General features: G+C 39.5%; 1 protein-coding gene across 6 annotated transcripts in view; it reads right to left on the reverse strand.

Moving 5' to 3' along the window:
• Window positions 1–5,392, reverse strand: part of MBNL3 (muscleblind like splicing regulator 3) — a 120,558-nt gene extending 115,166 nt beyond the window's left edge. For 2 of the 6 annotated variants that reach the window (XM_063601609.1, XM_034950457.2), the window contains exon 1: window positions 5,171–5,359. Coding sequence is in view for 1 of the 6 variants with exons in the window: in XM_063601610.1 (XP_063457680.1) it covers window positions 3,703–3,705 (3 nt within the window). In the remaining 5 variants the exon portion in view is untranslated. Of the gene's footprint in view, window positions 1–3,702; window positions 4,467–5,170 lie in introns of those variants that run through there. The other 4 variants (XM_057301200.2, XM_003814489.8, XM_063601608.1 and 1 more) reach the window with 4 other exon arrangements.
• Between the last annotated feature and the right edge of the window lie 17,447 nt (window positions 5,393–22,839).

Genomic DNA, 22,839 nt, shown 5'->3' on the forward strand with positions numbered 1-22,839 from the left:
CCAACCCCCTGCATTTCTGTCCAGGTTGCCTTTTCTCTATGGGAGGCCCTTTATTTCTAAGCCCTTCAAGTTCACTCACTGTCTGGGCAAAAAACAAACGCCTGCCTCAAATCAGAAAACAAATAATTCCTTTTCCTCATGAGCCAACTTAATACTGATGCAAGTAAAACTTGAGAGTTGACATAATATTTTAGGAAGCATGTCAAACTGAGTCCTATGCTTGGGCTTCCTGAAAATCACCATACACATACAAAGGGAGAATACACACGCGCGCACACACACACGCGCACACACACACACACACATTTAAATCAAGCCTCCTTTTATTCTTGCTTCCTCTTGAGTTCTGAGCAAAGCATCTTTTTATTTTTTATTTTTTTCTGAAAGTTAACTGCCTGGAGTTGAACATTCAAAGCCCTGGTTCTTTTCCTGAGCCTCAGAGTGACATCACTATATCAAATATTTATAATAGTTTACAGTGAACCTTTTTTATTTCATTCTTAGAATTGGAGGAATGCTGTAAAAATAGATATTTTCCTATAATCTTCCAGTGAGAAAGCAATGCACATCTGTATACATTGTTTTGAATTGACCACTAATTTGTACACTCATGTACGTGTGTGTTTGTGTGCCCAGGCAATTTGGAAGTCCCATTATTTCTCAAATAAAAATGATAAGGTCCTACTTCCCAGATTGTATTGTTTTCTCCATCAATCTTTTAAAAACAATGTCACTCAATCTAATACCAAGCAGATCTAAATGATGAGTTAATAATGCATTTTTACTACAATGATCTGAAAAAATATTTTCTTATCCCTTTCAGGTCATGTAGATGTTATTAACATCCATTAAGACAACTGATACCTTATTTATCCTAATTCTCAAAGTTGCCTTTCCAACACTGTCATTTGGCTATCTTGAGGCAATAGATAACCATTTAGGAAGAACAGAATATCATGGAACCATCTGGTATCCTTAAGACCTAAAAGCCCACATTATGAAAGATCTAATTGCTTTCTTTCAGTTATAATTTATGTTTGTTTGCTGGTTGGTTAACTGACAATTAAACAACTTGCTCCCAGACACAGTTTCTTCTCTTTCAGGAAAAGTGTCCATCTCATTTTAGCTGAGGCTCGGGTTTCTTTCTATATTTGAAGTGAGAGCTATATCACACCTAGAGAAAGGCAGAAAAATCCCACAAACACAACTTCTGATTTCTATTTTCTTGATATCACATACATTTGAATGAGGAAAAATCCATCTGTTTTGCCTAGTAGACAATGTCATAAGAAAACTCACCAGCATGGAAGAACCTTGATGAAGTAAAGATGAGTGTAGCCTTCATGCTCTTACAGACACTTGATAGTGTTAATATGGCAGTGACCATTATCTAACTTTAATTACAGGATGAAATTACTTGTCAAAAATGTACTATAACTTATGTACTGTCAGCTATGCCCCAATCCCTGTTTGTAAGCCTATCAGGCAACATTATTTATTTGAAAACAGAAAAATTCTGCCACCTTCCTGAATTTATTGTACTATAAGCAGAATAAAAGTAAAATGTTATCAATAGAAATCTTCATCATTTTAGAGCTTCTCACTCCATTCCCTCCCCTCGTCCCTCACACATAAAGGCAGCTGGGTGGAGAACAAAACTGTACTAAACTATACTGTCAACATCTGCACAACAGTCAAGAGACTGTCACTGTTCCAGCATGTGTGGTACTATACAATCACTCAAAAGACAAAACCTTTTTTATTCCCAAGCTGCTGTGATACTGGGAAGTATCACAGTGAAGCTGGAGAGATAATAATACACCTACTGGTCAAAAGCATGAAGTATACAAGTGCCTGGAAGTACAATGAGAGGCAAGAGAACCCTTTAGAAGCGAATACAATGCAGACAACTAGGGGAATGTACATTCTACTCTTCTTTGAATGTTTAGGTTCTTGTGAGTGCACAAAAATGCCTTCCGTTTAAATTAAAAGCTGTACCCAAAATCTATTCCACTGTGAGTTTATAAGCTATTCATTTTTCTTTTTAATGTAACATTTATTAAGCACCTAGTTTGTGCAAAGCATTATCTAGGTAGAGGGTGGTGCAAGAGAATACCAAAGGTCCTTTGCTACCAGCTCATAATCATAAAAAGCAGCTGTTGTGAAATGCCTGAAGTGGACAGTTGAGGGAAAAAAAGGTACTTTATAATAGTCCTGGGAGTCATTACGATTGCTTAAAGTAGCAAAGGAAATTAGAGAAATGAAGTAGCTCTTAGAAGTAGAGCAAAACATGCAGTCACCACCTCTAGCCCAGCACTATATCAATTATCTCTCAAAACATTTTTTTTTTTACAAACTCCTTCACTTATGTTTTCATATAAGGTCTCCAATCTCATCACTGTATGAGGCAGCAGAATGTTAACTGGCAAAATTTCCTAATTTCTCTGACACCAGTTTAGCTTGTCTATTCTGGCCTCAAGGTTTAGTATTTTCACTTTTCCTTCTTTCTTTTTTTCTTTTTTTTTAAGGATGCATTTGGTCCGAAGTCTTTTAGCAGCAAGGTAGCACATCCGGAAGCAAACAGTACTGAACTGGGATCTAAGTCCATAATCACTAAAAATGGGAGAAGTTGCTTTTTCTCATCCTCCCTTTACCAAAATGCAAGTGTTTATTGCTCTACCTGCAGGAACTCTCATTTTAGACATGAAGCAATGAATTGCCCCACATACTTCTTTCAAGAATAATATGAAAAACTGCTGAAAATTTGTTGTATAGTAATTCCATTGTAAACAGTTTGGTTGTTTGTTTCTAGGTAGACTACAGCACCTGGGCAGAAAACTGCACCATGCTTTAATAAGGGCAAAACAATATTTTTCTCCCTTTCCACACACTTGCTAAATTTAGTAGCAGAGCGTCTGCCAACCAAGTAGTTTCTACTGCTTTGGGAGAAGGAGTGAACAGCGATAGAATATTATCAGCTGAGCTGTGGGCAGAAGCCCATTTTAGTCTATATTTGAAGAAGTGTTGGTAAATATGAAAGCATCCCCCAAAAGTATCGCACATTAGAAAAAAGTTAAAAATTATTTTAAAAAGTAGTTAAACATTCAGGATTAGATTTTCACGGGCCAAGGAGAAGATGGAAATATAATCAGGAAAAATCCAAGGTGTCTGATAAGCCTCATTGTCTATTTACCTTTCACTGGAGGGGGAAACAAAACAAAACAAAATTCAGATAAATTGTATCAAGCATGGATGTTTAGTCATTCCCACATACCAACAATCTGTTTTCCAAACATTATATCAGTAATCACCCAAACGTTTATTCACTAAAGCAGGGAGTCCGCTTAATAAAAAAAGTACCAATCACTTCAAAATTAAATCTTGCAAGTTTTGTTTTAATTGATTCTTTCCCATGAAGTCTACCCACAAATACGGAGAGGCTGTGGGGATCCCAGCTCAATTTACAAACGATGTAAGAACATCTAGGAGAAAATAACTCCTTTAAAACATATTACTTTAATTAGAGCCACAATTAATTTATCTGTTTTATCTATCATCTCTCTAGCTAGCTAGCTAGCTAGCTATCTAAGAGTGCTCAGAAAAACACACAGTAGGTCTATTACCCTAATTATGAAACCACAACAAAGAATCACTTAAATGTCAACTTTCATTACTCGTCTGGGTTTAATTTCGTTTTCTTACCATAAAAGCTTATTGTGTGCGTGTTAAAAACTAAAGTTCCCTTTTTAATAGTCTCCTAAAATCTACTCTCATGCCCTTCAAACCCCAGTAGTAAAAGCGAGCTGCCCAAATGTGTTGACTCAGGGCAGGAAGAGACAAGGTTCTGCAAGGAAGCCGTGGCACTGCTCACGATATCGCGTGAAAATGGGGAAATTCGTTGTTAAAAAGCATTTGCTGATTATATGCCATGCAAGAAGTTCCTTTAAATTAAAAAGAAGAAAGTAGAAAAAAAGAAAGAAGGAAGGAAGGGGAGGAGGAAGAGAAGAGGAGGAAGAGAAGGAAGAAGAAAAAGGAGGAGGAGGAAAGGAGGAGGAAAATGATCAAAGCTCTAAAATCGCAACAAAGTTGCAGGATGACTTTTCCTTCTATTTGCTACTTTGTAAAATGAAGTTTAAAAGGCATTATTTCCTCGGCGTCCTAGGAAGGCAGCCTCTCTTACAAATCCCAATTCATCTCCAGCCTTACCTTACGCTGCTAGCGCAAACCCAGAGGCTAAGGGGCCCTGCTCTCAGCGGCAGCAGCAGGGGCAGCGGCAGCGACAGCGGCACATGCCATCTGTTAGCGGCAGAAGCAAAAGCAGCGCTGCGCGAGGTGGCCCCGGTGCCGGGAGAGCCTTTAGCAGGGGTGCATACTGAATGCCGCCATTTTAAAGCGAGGTTCCTGAAATCATTAGATATAAGCAAATTAAAGCCCGCCCCACCTCCAGAACTTCAGGGCTGGGACTTGCAACCCGGCTCCAAGTCGGCCGCTCTGGGGTATAAAATGTCAAGTCTACAGACACGCGCACGCTGACTCTCGGACGGAGGCGACGGTTCCCCCTCTCCCTTCGGCCCCCTGGACCCCTTCGTGCTTTTTGCAAGACTCCTTTCGGTTCCAGGGGCCAGAATACTTTCTTTTCTGGGCTCCTCGAGGCCCCTTCCCGGGGCCGGCCGGCGGGCTGTGGGAGGAGGGGACAAGGCCACGGGCCGGCCCTACCCGCTCCTCCCAGGCTCTTGGTTCAGTCCACTCGGAGCACACCTCGGAGCGCCCCAGCTCCCTCGCGGAGGCCGGGCGTGGGGCTCCCGCCCGGGCTCGCAGCTACCATAGCAACCCCGGTCCCAACCCCGCCCGGCCTTTGCCAAAGGCGTGCCCTCCTCCCGGGCCAGTGCCCTCCGCCGGACGCCAGACGTCCCCTCGCGCAGCCCCGCCGACCCCAGGCAGCCCGGGCCGGGGCCGCGCCTCCGTGCGTCCCGCGCCGGACAGACGCGGCACGCGGAGGGAAACGGCGCCAGCGAGGGGCTTTAGGCGCCAAAACGGAAACTCCCGCGAAACTCCGCGGGCCAGCGGAGCCGCGGGCGGGCACCCGGAGCGCCGGACTCGGAAGCGGCGCACGCGGCCGCCCGGCCCCGCCCCGCCCGGCCAGGTAGCGCGGCGCCGCCGCCAACCTCACCTGGCTCCGCGCGCCGCTGCGGGACGGGCGGGAATGCGGCCAAGGGCCGCCCCGGCTCCCGCGCCCACCCCGGACTCTCTGGCCTCCGCCTCTCTCTCACTGCTCCCAAAGAGCGCCAAAAAGTCGCGCTGCGGCTCACGCTCGGAGTGCGGGCACTTTCTTCCTGTAGGGCGCTGTTTCGTCGCGAAATATATTCTTTGTGTGGTTCGCTCACTCGTGCCTGGTTCTCCGAGAGCGCAGCGCGGGCTTTATTCTCAGGGGGTGTGGCGCCTCGCCCCCAAACCCAGCAGCCCAGCCCCCGCTGCACAGACCCTTTGTCATTTCATTAGGAAGGGAAAGGGGGACAAATCATAACGCTCAGATTTTACAAAAGCGAAAACAAACGAAGCAGGCACACATCCCCAGAGGCGGGGTTGGGGTAGGGGTGCAAAGTTTCTGGCTCTTCAGGAACTGAAGTGCCAGTGAGAAAGGCAGTGTGGTTCACAGCGGGACGCTCATAGACACTTCCCAGACAGGTGAGGCGAAATGGGTCCTTTCAAAATTGATCTTAGTCGATAAATAAGTCCACGCGCTACAGGCTAAATAAATACATTCATACTCACCAGCTGCCTTCTTGGGGGTTTTATCTTTCATAAATGCCCCAATCGTTTATTTCCCTCTAAGAATTTCAGACAGGGAAATGCTGATCAGTGCAATCTGTTCCCCTTCTTCCACGGAGTTTGCAGGATAAGAGGAACCCTGAGGTAAGGTTCCAGATACTTTGGAAAATGGACAAAGCAAATGCAATTTTATATCTTGATTAAAAAGTGTGCATCTGCACAGGGAAATTACAAGTTTCGATTTAATGCAAGTGTAATAGGAGCACCAGCTGTCCCTTAATTGGAGCCCCACAATAATAAATGCGTGCTTTTATTTAATTTTACGAAGACAATTGTAGTTGATAACGCACACATATGCAGGATCGTCAGTGACAAGCTCATAGCAATTCATGGCTGCTTTCCTGTAATCAGCTACTTCACCCAGAGACAGAGTTCTACATGCTCTGCACAAAGTGCAAAACATTGCAGGAGATATTTAAGCAGTAGTTAGGTTGAAAAGTGGAGTGAATTCTCAGGCTAATTATACTTTTTAATTCTGATGGACTGATCCAAATAGAATTCTCCAGCTAATTTTAGGCAAGAAATCAATCTGTTTGTTAAGTGCAAGATAATAGAGTAGGATGGTAATGGCTGGGAGGAGAAGACTGGGTACAAACTGCCCTTCAAATAATTGAGAAAACCCCCGATGGTTTTGGCAAGTATCGTGAAAGTCATTGGGACAATGCGCAGGGATGGTGTCCGATACTTTGTTATACTGGGTAGAAACATAGCATAAGTCAAGAGAGTAGGAGTTGCTAGTTATTTGAGAAAAGGGGGAAAAGACTCTAATTCCTAACCACCTCTTCCCACCTTCCTTCAAATTTGCCGAATTGCCTGAACTGCTGTAAAAGTCAAATGTGTCTGACATACAGGAAGTGGCTTTGGCAGTCCCAAGATCTACCACAGCAAAAAGTAGGCAGTGTTGGCTATCACAGTCAGCTAGAGAGAAGGGCATGGCTGAGTTACATAACTTTATACCCAATGATCTAACAAATGAGGAACTGTTATCACAGTGAGTCAACAAAGGAGTCTTTATATTAAACATAACTTGGGTCAACACCAGCTCTCTTACCTCTGTCCACCATTGCGAGCCACATCTGTGGGACATTCGGGGTTTTGCTAATAACACAAAAACTGGCTCAATCTTATTGAACTGCTGCAATAATTGTTTTGTCTTAAATTTAAGGCATAAATAGGTCAATTTGCTATTTTTTGGGATACTATAGCTTCAACATTGTCTCTTGCTTTTAATTTCTGGCCAGTGAAAATTGCAAATGAGACTTTATTATTCTCTCTTTCCCACACTGGAGGGGAAAGAAACCTTATAAACAAATTTTAGCCTGGTAAACTGCCTTCCTTTTATCCAGGGTGGCATGACCTCCACAAATGAAGCTAGGCAAATTTCCATGCCACCAGGCCACTGGGGAATGTTGTCAAAGGCCCTAAGAAATTGCTGTTCCCTCCCCTCAGCATTTTAAAAAGGCCCATTTGCTCTCTGGGGTGGACTTACCTTGGAATTACTTTCTTTCCATTTTAGTAGAGTAGTTAGAGCAAGCCAACATTTTCTCTTCTGTTCTTCTCTTTAGGCATAATTGGTGGCATGACCCAGGAAAAATAGGGTCATGTACTGACTGATATGCAAGATGAATTCTTACAATAATGTATGTACATTATAGTCTCAGAATACATATGCCTGTTCCCCCATTGAGTTTTGAGATCACCTGAGAACCACTATCCTGATGGATCTTCAAAAGTCAGTGTCTTGCAACTCGGATTGAAAAATTAAGTCCCTGGCTGGGTGGAGTGGCTCACACCTGTAATCCCAGCACTTTGGGAGGCCAGGGTAGGTGGATCACTTGAGGTCAGGAGTTCCAGACCAGCCTCGCCAACATGGTGAAACCCCGTCTCTACTAAAAATACAAAAATTAGCTGGGCATGGTGGCACGCACCTGTAGTCCCAGCTACTCAGGAGGCTGAGGCAGGAGGATCACTTGAGCCTGAGATCGTGCCACTGCACTCCAGCTTGGGCAACAGAGTGAGATTCTGTCTCAAATAATAATAATAATAATAGGAAGAAGAAGAAGAAGAAGAAGAAGAAGAAGAAGAAGAAGAAGAAGAAGAAGAAGAAGAAGAAGAAGGGAAGAAGGAGAAGGAGAAGAAGAAGAAGAAAGTCCCGTCCTTCTCTCCTACTCAGTCAAATGCAGGTGTGTAAGCAAACATTTCAACAAACCTAGGGGATATGCTTTTTCTGCTCTATGTCTTAACGCTTGAGATGGACACTTACACAAATGTAAGGCTAGGATTCTGGGTAAGGATGTAGTAACCTCTCAAGTAGCATGTTCTTCCAATAAATATAATTAACTTTGATGTAGGAAAGAATTCTAAAAGTTATGTGATGGTTTAATAACGAAACGATTATTGTACTCCACCACCAAACAAATGTTGCGGTATTTTTAAAGATGTCGCATAGGTGAAAAGTTAAACTCACGCATATATGAGTGAACCAGGGTCTTGAGAAGTTTTTGAACTTTCAACATATTCGATCAGAATTATCCTTTCACTCCTCTGCTAAGCCACATAACTCATTTATTATTCTTTGAAACAGACAGTCAACGTGTGCTATTGGACATTCAGGCAAGGCCATGCTATGGACAAAAGGTGAAACCTGTTTTTCTGTTTTGAACGTGTGGAATTATTCTCACTAGCCTATCAACAAGAGTATTATTTGCTACTGCTGTGTTCTAGCGATGGCTCCACAGGCTCCAGCCCCACAGCAGTATTTGTGGTCATTCCATACAGAAGCCTCTGGCCATTTAAGGGTGGTTCAAGAGCTAAAGACACTGATTATTCATTCATTCCTGAAGAGTCTTTTTCATTCAGAGTTGGGAATTTGGACTTTGGGGTTCAACACAGAGGTTCCTACTAAATAAACAGGAAGAAAGCAGAATCTGGTTGTTAAAAGGGTTTAAACAATCAAGTAAATGTTGGCTTCCAAGGTAACCCCTCTGTAAAATATTATAGACTGTATTCTTACAGAAGAAACTATAAGGCAATTTAGTAACTAGTTGAATGCAGAAACAAATTGCAAGCATAGATAATAAATTGATCAACAACTCTCAGGTTGCAAAGAAAATTTCTGGAACTCAGTGTTTTTTTTTTCACATGGACAAAATTGTCAGAATTATTTGGACATATTCTAATAAATACAGAAGAAAACAGGACAAATATTTTTTTTAAAATCCTTCAAAGCACACCTGGGCCTGATGGATTTACAAGGTGAATTCTCTTCCAAGCCTTTTAAGAACATATTATACAAATTATCCTTGATTATTGAAAAGTATAGTATATTTCTTAAAATTGCCCTCAGAGGGAAATGTGCTAAGAATGATACAGATAAAATGATACAAAAAGGTAAGAACAATTCAAAAATGGAAGCATGATATAAAAAAGAAAAGTAAGCCCTATTCTCACTTAGAAATACGATAATTGTAACAGTAACCATTTAATGTAGAACTACTCTAGGCACTGTACTAAGTATTTTTCACAAATTAACTCATTTAATTCTCATAACAATCCTTGTAATTATTTTTATGTCCCCATAAAAACAGGAAAACTGAGGCTTGCTAAAAGTAAAAAAGTTATTAGGTAGCAGAACTAGGATTCTACACTATTTTTCTCTGATGACAGGGCTCATGTTTTAACTACTGCACAGTACTGAGTAAAGCTACTATGAGGTCCAGTTGGATTTAAACTCAAACACTTGCTCCATCTAGTATGCCACACTGCCTCTCATTGATGTGGGCGTTTTAACAAAAATTCTACGAATACAATACAGACATATATTAAAATAGCTTTGTCTTGATCAAGTATTGTTTATCCAAGAAATGTAAAGATAATTTCAACAACTATCAATATATTGAAAAATATATGATTATCCTAGTAAATGCCAACAAAGGCATTTAATAAAATCTAACTCCTGTTTATGGTTAACATCAGGAATAGTGAACTATGTCTCTGACATAATAAAAAATGTGTACTCAAAAAACAAAGAACTAACCACCTACCTATTGATAAAACATTATTTTCCAAAAAGCTGGACTAAAATAAGTGTTTTAATCATTTATAAGTCTAGTGTTTCTGAGGAATCTTTGATTTGGCAATAAGATATAAAAATAGATTAGAAATAAATATTGGAAAGGAAGAAACTATGGGGAATTTTTAAATCAAGACTATTTTTTAAAATCAGTTTTAGGTCCACAGTCCAATTGAAAGGTGAAGAGATTTCTCATATAGCCTGGCCCCAAAACATGCACAACGTCTCCAGTTATTAACATCCAATTGATGACCCTACATTGACACAAAATTATCATTCAACCAACAGTTTACATTAGAATTCACTGTTGGTGTTAAAAATTCTAAGAGTTTGGACAAACGTATAATGACATTATCTACCATTATAATATCATACAGACTATTTTCAATACTCTAAAAATCAAAGATAGAAAATGTTTAGACAATATTGCTGTATACCTAGAAAATCCACAGAATTAACTGAAAGAGATTAGACATTACTAGAGTTCTCGAGGCTGCAGTGAGCCATGATCGCAACGCTGCACTTCAGCCTGGGTAACAGAGCAAGACCTTGTCTCAAAACAAAAATAAAAAGCAAAATCATTAAAATATTTGGAAATAAGTCAATATACAGAAGAGTTGTGAGAAAAAGAAATAATATAAAACCTTAATGGCAGAAATAAAGAAAAATTTGAATAAATGTAAAGTCATACTGTGTTTCTGAATGTAATGACCAACAGTATGAACATGACATTTCTTCACAGGTCGATTTATAAATGCAGACAATTCACATGAAGATATCCATTATCTCAAAAATGATACAATAGCAATTGTATATGACAGTCCTAGAAAAGCAAAAGTCTAAAACAATTACCAAATGCTAGAATATATTATAAGCCAACACTAGTTAAAATAGCAGAATTCTGATGCAAATTAAAAAATCAGTAAATGGGACCTTGAGACCAGGGAAAAGCCCTAGTAAATGTAAGAATTGAATGTTTGATGTACAAAGCATAACTAAACAATGGGGAAAACACTCATTATTTAATAAATTCACGTGAGGTAACCGGTCATGGATATGGTGAGGAATTAACATAAGCTTTTATCTCTTACCATATATAACAATTCTTTCTACATAAGCTAAAAACTTAAATATTTAAAGAAAAATTTAAAAACTAGAAGGAACAGACTAACCATGAGACTAGACTGTTTAAATCAACTATGGGGATTTTTTTAAGTTTTGAAATAATAGAAAACATTACGAAGACTGGTCAGAGAGTACAACATAATACAACAATGTAAAATCAGGATCAAAACTGAGATTAAATGGTGGAAATGCTTAGGACGGTCAGAGATAAATTAATATCATCTAAAGTGTATTCAGAAGTACTACAAATCTAGAAGATCCCCAAGATCCCAAGGGACAAATGGTCAAAGAACATCATCATGCTAAAAGAAATATATATAGTTCAAAGTAGGAAGCACCATTTGATACTAATTCAATTGCCCAAACTAACAGTTTACAAAACCCAATACTATACAGGCTCTGGAAGAAAAGACTTATTCAAGTTGCTAATAGCATTGCAAAAAGAGTCAAGAATTATAAAAATGTTCATAGTCTTGGACCCAGGGAGTCTAATCCTGCAAATTATCCTAAACCAATAATTCAAATGAAGAAAAAAAGCAACCTTAGTTTGAACGCAAAAATAATCCTTAAAATAACCTAAATATTAAAAAATAATAGAATGCTTAAGCTATTTACTATATACTAATTCAATAAAATTATTTGAATTCTGTAATAAAAAACCCAGAAAATTGCATAAAATAATATTAGTAAAAGATTAAAATGCAAAATTATATTTTTCACTTTGATTGCATCCAGGCATATTCATTTGCTTTTTTAAAAAGTTAAAAGGGGGATATTATTTTATTTATTTTATTATTTTGGCATTCTGTCTAACAAAACATTACTGAATTGGAGAAATAAATAATTCAATGGGAGAATCAGACCTCTATTTCAAATGAACTACTTCTATTTATTTCACCTCGTGCCATTTCTTTTTCTCTTCCTCTGCATCTATCAACATCTGTTATTTTACCCTCTATGAATATTTTTTCTGGCACTTTGTCTCTTTCTTCATTTCTCCCTATTCAAACTGTATTTCTTTTTTTCTTTTATCACCTCTTTTACTACACCTTTTTTCCCCCTTTTATCCTTCTTAGCTTTTTTTTTCTGCCTCTGTTCTTGGAATGGTTAAAATGTGGAACAGGAATGTATTTTATTTGTTTTATCTGTTGAATAAGACATTGCTTTTGTTCATTTTTAAAGTGAATGAGCTGAATTCATTATTTTTAAATTCTGTTATAAAGGGCACTCAAATTGAATTGTCTTTTAATTATTTATGCATGGGCAAGGCCAAATCAAAAGCTTCTTCAAGGCCCTAAACTATGTCAAGTGGAAAGTACTACATATCATAATTCCATTAGATTTATCATCACAGGAAGAACAATGAACACAAACATGAAAGATTTATATTTGTATGTACGGGAAACTCTGCTATGCCAATTTTTGAGTTTTCAACTATCTACCTCTTAATTATGCTAAAACATGCTTTTAACTCTCATGAGATATGTTGATGCAATAATTATGATCTTGTATTTTGCATTCAAGATATTATGAATGTAGTATCAGTATGAATGGGTGCCTTTAATCATGGAACATGAGATGAAACTGAATGGCAATGCACAAATGCAGAGAATGGGCAAGAAGCTAAAAAATAGCTATTGGTGGTACAGTGACCTTGGGCAAGTTATTCTCTCTCAGCTTCCTCACAAATAAAATGAAGATAATACTAGTACCTTTTTGAAGTATATATTGTAGGATTAATATATGGCAAGGTTTTGAAAGCATTTAACACAGTACCTAACACACAGTAAGTGATCCATTAGTGAGAGAATGTGGAAGGTATTGCAGCTTTGCAGGCATAGTGTGCACGTTAGCTTGAGAAGAGATTGGCTTACCTCTAGTCATACTGGAAGGTTAGTTTGGAGAATCATCCTTTTACTTTTAGAAAATAGGATTAGTCACACTTCAGCTGTTCTTTGTCAAAGTTACAGAGCAACCCCCAGGGCTGAGCATTCCTTCCTTTTTTGGGATAGAATGGAGTGGGAGAAGGAGGGCTTGAGAGGCAGTCCTTTGTCAACCTTGTGCAGCATAGAAGGGAAGAGGGTGATATCAACCTCAGAGTAGCTTAAGCTCCTATGAGCAAGGTCAGAGTGCCAGGTCAGTGGCCTGTTTCTGCTCGGCCAAACATGGGGCATGGCTGCAATACCCCCACTGTGGGATTACAGTGTGTGCCTTAATGATGAGTCTCTATGAGCCAATTGTGTCAGATCTATCTGCTGATTCTATGAAGGAAAAGGAGACTTGAACCTGAGACACTGATAGAGATAGGGTAGTGATTAAGGGCATAGATCCTGGAGCTACACTTCATGAGTTCACTTGGTAGCAGTGTGACCTTGAACAACTTACTTACGCTCTCTATGCCTCAGTTCTTTGTTCAAAAAGTGAGATAATGATAGTATTTGCTTCATGGGGTTTGCAGTGGGAATTAAATGAGATCACATATGTCAAGCACTTAGAATGCTGCCTACCAGATCATGAGTACTGCCTATTTTTATCCAGGTACAAATAGCCCATTCCTCAGCTTCTCTTGCGATCAGGAGAATTTTCTTCATGAGTCCAAGAAAACGCGTTCCAAATACAAAAAAACAGGAGGATCATGTATTTTCTCTTTGATCCAAACTTGGTTGAGGCATAGTAAAAGCCATAAGACAGTGAAGTGCCTTTGGCACCAGAAAGATTTTGCAAACGGCCATAGAAACCAGACCGAGGCTAATCCGGAAAGCCTGGGTCATGCGGGGGCACTCTCTTCCTCTCTAGGTTGCAATGAGACCTAAAATTTCCTGCCATCATGCCTTAATGTCCTCAAAAAACCCCTCTCAAAATGAACAAATTACCTAGGAAGAATAACACATCAACCTGTTAGCTGGATGAACACTTTAGCAGAGATTACTTTTATCAGATTACTTAGCTTCTGGAAGTTGGACCCTGAAACCAGCAGATGAAGGATGGCTAAATGATGCTGGGAGGGAAATAAGAGGGAAAGAGCATTGGGAGGCAGCCTAAGGGCTACTAGGGACTAAAGCTGGGCAAAGCCAGGGGCTGCACGGTCTCCTGGATGGAGCATAGAGCTTCCTCAGCCCTACTGTCTTCCCTACTCCCTTTGTCCTGTATTGTTTTTCATTTCCCTATTTTCATGTGTATCATACACCACCTAGCACAGGGCCAGAAACACAATCAACAGATATGTATTAAGTACCTACTGAGTGAATAAGTGCCTACAGAGACAGATGCCTCCACATCCCTCCCCAAGACAGGACAGGGATGTCCTGTGTGGAACACAGCTAGGTCTGGCTCAGTAACTACTGACTAGAAGGGGCTATAATTTAGAGGTTGGCCCACTCCATAGGGTGAGGTAGGCACCTGTGGCTGGGAACTTAACATGTACTAAGAAAGCACTCACAAATACCTAGAAGGAGGATATTGAATGTCCCCAACACAAGTAAATGATAAATGTTCAAGATGATGAATATGCTAATTACCCTGATCCGATCCTGTACAGTATGTGTATTGAAACATCACTATGTACCCCAGAAATAGTTAAAATTGTTATAAGTCAATTAACAAATAAAATAAAAGGAAAAAAAAAACAAAGTACTCACAAAATGGCTGGAGCATAGTCATAGGCACTACAGAAGCAAGGATAGGAGATCTGAGCAGAGAGGCAGCATATAGCATTCAAGAAAACAGCAAGACAGGACTGATTCCAAGAACCAGGAGAAAGCTGAGTTTTCAAGAGAAAGGAAAAAAAAAAGAAAGAGGAAAAACAGCTTTTTTATCCAGTGCCTTCGTTGTACCAGGCACTTTCACTGACCTTATCACATGTACTCTTCACAACAGGACCCAAATGAATTATTGCCTCTATTTGTTCAATAAATGGAAAACTAATAGAAAAGCTGTGAAATTTGCAGCATAGTATAGTAGCTAAGTGTAGACTTAGCTGCCTGGGTTTGGCTCCTGCTCTGTCACTTATTAGCTGTGTGATCCTGGGCAAGTTAGTTAACCTCTCTGTTCCTTAGTTTCCTCTTAGAGGAAAATGAGGATAATAATAGTACCTGCTTTATAGAATTATTATAAAGCTTAAGTGAGTTACTATTTACAAAGCACTTAGAACAGTGCCTGCCACATATGGAGTGTTGTATAAGTGTGTGGTAAATAAAATAATCTTCCCAAGGTTATACAGCCATTATGAGAAGGAGGCAGGACTTGAGCCCAGGTCCAAATGCTTCAGTCCTAGCACAATTCCTACCTCCTCCATAAACCTCAAGTTTGACTTCTCTTCAAGGATTCGTTGAAGTCCTGTATCCCCCAGGAAACTTACCCAGTCCACGCCTACTTTGATTCCCTGCTTCATATCCAGTTTCAGATTGCCTGCCTAATGATTTGAATTCTTCCTGCACATTATCTTGTTTTTCAAACTAGTTCATACACCTATTGTTGAGGAGTTCACTTGCTTATTTTCACCTTCCAAAGTACCTAGCATTTCTTCTGTGTATTGAGTTCAAACACTGAGTGGTGTTAAAGTTTTGAGTACTTGCTAAATGGCTGGAGCATAGTCATGGGCACTGCAGAAGCAAGGGTAGATCTGAGCAGAGAGGCAGCATATAGTATTCAAGAAAATAGCGAGGCAGTACTGATTCCAAGAACCAGGAGAAAGAAATGTATATGGCAGGGCATAGAGTTCTGGAATCATTTGGTCTTATGTACTCACATTTTCCACATCTGCCCATGCATTTTAACAGTTTTTTGTTTCATACCTAACCAATGGCTGAAAGAAATAGACATTCTGGTTTTTAACTCATTCTATATAAAGTTTTAGTATGGTTTTTGTATTTTTTAAACAATTCTCTCAGCTACCATCTTTTTTTAATTTTATTATTATTATACTTTAAGTTTTAGGGTACATGTGCACAATGTGCAGGTTAGTTACGTATGTATACATGTGCCATGTTGGTGTGCTGCACCCATTAACTATTTAGCATTAGGTATATACCATTTAGCATTATACCATTTAGCATTAGGTATATCTCCTAGTGCTATCCCTTCCCCCTCCCCCCACCCCACAACAGTCCCCAGAGTGTGATGTTCCCCTTGCTGTGTCCATGTGTTCTCATTGTTCAATTCCCACCTATGAGTGAGAACATGCGGTGTTTGGTTTTTTGTCCTTGCGATAGTTTACTGAGAATGATGATTTCCAATTTCATCCATGTCCCTACAAAGGACATGAACTCATCATTTTTTATGGCTGCATAGTATTCCATGGTGTATATGTGCCACATTTTCTTAATCCAGTCTATCATTGTTGGACATTTGGGTTGATTCCAAGTCTTTGCTATTGTGAATAGTGCCACAATAAACATACGTGTGCATGTGTCTTTATAGCAGCATGAGTTATAGTCCTTTGGGTATATACCCAGTAATGGGATGGCTGGGTCAAATGGTGTTTCTAGTTCTAGATCCCTGAGGAATCGCCACACTGACTTCCACAATGGTTGAACTAGTTTACAGTCCCACCAACAGTGTAAAAGTGTTCCTATTTCTCCACATCCTCTCCAGCACCTGTTGTTTCCTGGCTTTTTAATGATCGCCATTCTAACTGGTGTGAGATGGTATCTCATTGTGGTTTTGATTTGCATTTCTCTGATGGCCAGTGGTGGTGTCAGCTACCATCATTTTAAAGCATTTGCTGAAGCACAGTTAATAAAAGAAAGAGAAACAAAGACAGAGACTGAGAAACAGAGAAATAACATGGCACCACCAACGTTCCCGTAAAAACATAATTTTCTATGTTATCCCTTCCCAGGCATATGGCACTGAGTCATAATAAATAACAGTAATGGAAAATGGCCAAATATACATTGGTATACTGGAGCTAAGTACAAAAGGAGATATAGAGTTATTTTTAAGATACACTCTATTTCTAAAATGCTTTCAAGCCTTAAATACACTGAACAGTCATATCTTTAAAGGGAAAGAATTGTACATAAGTTCTAAAAACACTTGCTGAGATAGTAAATGAATGTGCTCGATTTCCCTGATCAGAGCCTTTCATTCCAATTTGATGTAAGCCATAAATGAAATGACTTGGCTGATTATAAGTCAGTTCCCCATGAACATTTGTTTACATCTGAAAGCCACTACACATAATTGCTGTCTCTGCTCAGGGGAGGTCCAGCTGGGATTACAAGAACTGTTGCAAGGTTCTACTGAGGTGTGATCACCAGTTACGGCATGAACCTGGCACTGCATGTCCACACTCTGTCTGCTTTGGCAATTGGATCCATCAGTCTTCCTCCTTCACACAGCTAAAATTAGCTAGAAGACAGCAGAAGTCTTGGGAAGGAAAACATGGGGCTGTAAATAACATTCAGACCCCAAGTCTGCTTTGCTCCTGAGAGATAGCGTGTAATTATACCTTAGTTACTATGTTCTTCCAAAAGCCAGTAATAGTACATTTTCATTGATGAAGAGAAGGGTGAGGTTGAGGATAAGGCAGGATAACGGGCATACCGTAAACATTGATTTCTCTGAAAAAATGGAAATTGACAATTTGCCTTAATCATTTTCTTTTGAAGAAAAAAAAATGGGTCTACTCAATTTGTATAATAATGGGAAGTAAATGTGTAAACTGCTTCTTCCCTTTATTAACAAATTCAAATTTAAAATAAACCAGTTTAACATCTGTATGTACATTGGGGATAATAATCTACCTCAAAAGGTAGTTATGAAGATGAATGAATTTAGAACTTTTATAAGTTTTAGAACAGTGTAACCCTATATGTTTTCCAAATAAATGAATAAAGCCTAAGAAGAAAAAAGTCTATTAACATTATTATAATCTTTCATTTTGTGTAGCTAACATTCCCATTTAAATGACAGCATGTAAAAATTTTGTAGTACAATATTCCTTTGCATATTTTACACATAGCACACATTTACTTTCTGATTGTAATGGGACCCAAAAGAAGTTAAATCCTAGCTTGAGAGTCAGTATCATTGCCTCTAGCATTACCAATTTATTGCATATTCTTAAATAACTCATCCATCATCTTACTCCCTCTGATATACACATCTTAACTCAAAAAGGGTTATAGGCCTCTATCACAAATATACTTAAAATGATCAAGGAAAGAGGTGAGATCATAATTCCTTACCCTTGTCTTTACTGTTAACAAATAATAATAAAGACAGATTGCCAGATTTGGTCTGTTGTTACTGTTTCTCTTCATGTTCAAATCTTATCAAATAAAACCCTCTGATTACGACTTAATAAAGAAGTCCCTTGAAGGTGGTCATGTAAGTAACTGCAGTAACATTTCCAGAAGGTGGACTCATTAGAAAATGAGATTCAGATTAATGGGGGAGAAGGGGAGATTCTTCTTTCTTTATGCAATAAAACTGCTCACTGGCGAGGCTGCCCCAGCAGTGTGGACTTCCCTTCACTCCTGAATGAGGATAACACATGTGCTAACTGATCTAACCTCTTAGTTACGGATGATTAGAAATACAGCCTTTTACCAACCCCAAGACGTCACTCTTGTAGACAAACCATCAGTCCTGGTAACAACCCACTAGGAAAAAGTCTCATGAGGACCCAAAGTCCAGGCTGTTTTGGGTGGTTCTGGCTGAGCAGAATAAGCCAGAGGAGGAGGGAAAGGGAGGGAACACTAAATCTTTCTAATCATTCTCTCTAACCTCCCTTGTCCCATAGGAGAATGTAATTTTGTTTCTGTGGAATTCTTTAAGTAAATGGTTCAGGTTTCCTTTGCCATTTATGGGGGCAAGACTGGCCTGTTATTGCTGTACTGAGGTGTGATACTAAGGCCTTTATAGCAATGGCAAGGTGGTATCCAATTCTGCCTCCCACACAGACTTTAGGCAGCTCACTTTCCCTCTGCAGGCCTCATTGTCTTCATCAGTAATGACACCTGGTCTGTGAATTATTATGATTTTTTTTTGAGACAGGGTCTCACTTTGTTGCCCAGGTTGGAATGCAGTGGCATGATCTCGGCTCACTGCAACCTCTGCCTCTGGGTTCAAGTGATTCTCCTACGTCAGCCTTCTGAGTAGCTGGGACTACAGGTGTGCGCCACCACACCCGGCTGATTTTTGTATTTTTAGTAGAGATGGGGGTTTCACCATGTTGGCCAGGCTGGTCTCGAACTCCTAACCTCAGGTGATCCACCTGCCCCGGCCTCCCAAAGTGCTGGGATTACAGGCGTGAGTCACCGCACCCGGCCCTATTATGATTTTTTTTTAACTTACTTTGGCAAAAGTGATCATCCTCCCCTTTGTGCTCCCACTATGTGTCGAACACAATTCAACCTCTCCACTTTCCAGTCTGTCTGCTAATGCACTATTCCAATAGGCCTTGAACTCTTTCAGAGCATGGACTATATCTTACTTATATTTGTATTACTATCACCTCGAATGCAGTGAGCACTCAAACATGCTTGATGAATAAATTAAGGAAGGAAGGCATAAATGAATACACGAGTGAAATGAGTTGGACTAGATATCTTCTGAGACTTCTAAACTACAGGCTGGAGCAGTACTTTTCCATCCCAATTCAAATCACAGTTTGTATAGGTTCAGGCACAGATAACAGAATGAGTCAGAAGAACTGGAGAAATTATAGATGAGTGGTTTAAATGTCTTGTATTTTGTACACTCCCTCCCCCAATTTTTACTCATCTTTGTCTTCTTCATCCTATGATGAGACCTATTTTCCTCTTTTCTAAGGCAAAAAAAAAAAAAATTGACATTTGCATTTCTCCACCAGCCTGTGTCACTGTTTATTATAAAAATAATTCTTTTCAGCTCATTAAAAACAGCTCATATATGATACGGTATTTCCTTGGTAAATACAACCCTTTTTATACAAACCTGCATCCTTTCCCCCAGATGCACTCAAATTGATTATATGCCATGACCAGCCAGTCTTAGCCACAGAGTCCCCTCTTTCCACAATCATTGATGGCTGCAATTAGCATATGTGAAGTACTGCTAGGCAACTTCAGCATCTTTCCCCATGTGTCTGAAGACTTAGGCAGGCAGCTTTGGAGTGCAGGCCTTCTTGTCAGTGTAGGATTCCCCAGATTGCACATGCAGTTGCAACTTCTGCCAGTTGCTTGAAGGTTCTGATTGCCTGAGTGACAGTTAAATGGGAGTGTGACTATAATACTGCCTAGACCCTTACATTTTACATAGGTCAGAGAAAAAAGCAACTTTAAAAAATGGAATGTACTTAAGTAGTACATTTTTCAAAATTGTCATTGTTTTTTCTTTCTGCTATTCTGTGAAATATAAAAGGGCCAACATTCACATATGAATAATGCAGGTGCTTCACTAAATAGGAAAGGGGAGGGAGAGTGAGAGAGAGAAAGAGAGAGAGAGATAAGGGGCACATAAGAAGGGAAATATGGAAATATGGAAGCACTGTTGTTTTCTCTCAATAGTGCTTCTATGAAACAATGTTTCTAATGGACCTAGGAAGGCAGACCAAGGAGGAGAGTATAAAGAAAGGCAGTGTAATTAAAACCGATGGTTTATAACAATGTGTAATGAATGACTAAGGCTTAGATCAAAGTCCAAAAGGAACAGTCCAGCCTTGGCTGTAAAAATCAAAAGTCAAAATATGCATTAAGGGTCGCCCTCTGTAGCCAGCACCATTCCTCTGCCGGTGCTCCTTGTCTCTAAAGGAAGCATATGCCACAGCAGCAAACTCTATTCACAAGTGAACATTCTTAAAGAATTACTTGTGTGCTCCTCTACTGCATAATGGTCCAAGGACAGAACCCCCTGACTGTGCCATTGCACAATGCAATGGAAAAATTCAAAGCTGGCAGCCCTGTGTTTGTAGCTTCCAAGAACCCTAACCAAGGTCAATTACCAGATACTTGCTCTTTCCAGACAAAGCATTACAATGAGAAGCATCAGGGTCTTTTCACAGGAGTATAAAAATTTGGCTAAACATTGGGAAGGCAATGAAAGTTTTCCTACTCTTCTTTCCACTTGTGCTATGCAGTGTGCTGTGTGGAAGTGGGCTGCATGCTCTGCCACCAAGAGTTGGCTGCATTTCAGTGGCAAAGAAGAAAGGCACCACAGAACTGTGATTATTTCTTAACACTCCTGAGGATGATTTCTCCTGAATTCTATTATGTATTTTTCAGCACGCTTCAGTTATGGGATCCTTGTCTTAAGTCCCTTTAACATTGTGACCTCCCAGAATTAAAAGGATGTTGAATGCCACCGATTACATTTGTTTCTCAATCCTAACCTGAGTCACAGTTCCTTTCAGAGCAGTAAAACCCACATGCATCCAAGCTCTTTACATTTGAAAGATTTGGAATAAGTTATCTAGATTTTAGGATTCCTCAATCCAATCAACAGAGGCAATTCTCTTCACTAAGATGGTTCCTACATCAGCAGGACACCCAAATCATTCTTCACTTTGATTCTAGGGTGATGCCTACTGAGGGCCTGAAGGGAACAAGTGTGATTTAAGCGAGGCCTAGGGTTTTTTAAAATAAGTGACTCCTGCTAAGTGCTTCAAGGCTTTGTTTTACAGAAGGTGAGGTCAGTGAAAGTGAAGTTATACTTAAATCATTAGGGAACAAGCTGATCTACTGTGTAATGACCACTGCCTGCCTAAAATGCAATGAGACTACTTTGAAGGAAACTCTCAACACTTGAAACATCCAAGTGACCTTTGTCTTTCAAAAGTAGACTTTTCACTGCCAGTACTTCACATTTTGGAACTCCTCTTGGGGAAATGTCTTTAGAGCCAGTATCTGAGTCGTAAAAGAAAAGCACAGTCATTTCTTCAGATCCACACCTAGTCAGTGAACACAAACAGCATTGTTCAGTTTGATCCAATGTCGCCCCCCTACTGCATTAGACTTCGCTTCCAGGGAAGGTGTCCTTTCCAAAAATTAAATCCACTCTCAGGAGACCAAACTTTTGCACCACTGAGAGTCATAAGAATGGGCTCAGAAGATAGTTTCCAAAGAGGAGGGTCATTAACCAAACTGAAGTAAGTGTATAGCCCTAAAAGGAACAGCACTAATTTATATTTAAATTATGAAATGTAATTTAAATATTGTGTGTATGGGGGGAGAAAATTTAGTTTAAAGTGGATTAAAAAATCTAGGCTTCCCCATTTCTAACAATGGGGATTACAAACTCTGACTTCGAAAGGCTGTTGTGATAAACAGTCGAGATATGTGGATATCTTTTGTAGACCCTGAGGTGCACATTCAAGAATAAGGTGTATGTGTATGTACGTAAACAAATATAGGCATTTGTACATATCTACACACTACATAAAACTAGTGCTTTAAATTCCCATCTTTTAATCTATAAGGAAAACATGAAGAAGATTTGAAGAGGATGGAGATAAAAGGAATGAACAGTTGAGCTTAGATTACAAGAGTAGAAAGGTGAACACAGATTTAAAAGCAGAATGTAGTGGCTTGAATTTTACTAATGATTCACTTTTCCCTATCTTAATACCAAATGATCCTGCTAGAAAAGGTTAAACCCTCAAAGATTGGACCACATTTAAACCCAACAAAGGAAGAACCATTTTGCTAATTACTCTAAATTAACTTAATATTTGTTATTCTTTTTATACCGGTATTTCAACACAAAACACACTTATCAAAGGAAAGCTAAGTGAATTAATTGGGAAGCTTAATTTGAGTTCACTTGAACAAAATTTTACTGGATGGATTTCTTTTTAGAAATGTAATACTTGATGCCACTCAAGACCCTCA

The sequence above is a fragment of the Pan paniscus genome, chromosome X, assembly GCF_029289425.2.
Source record: "Pan paniscus chromosome X, NHGRI_mPanPan1-v2.0_pri, whole genome shotgun sequence".
Classification (NCBI taxonomy): Eukaryota; Metazoa; Chordata; class Mammalia; order Primates; family Hominidae; genus Pan; species Pan paniscus.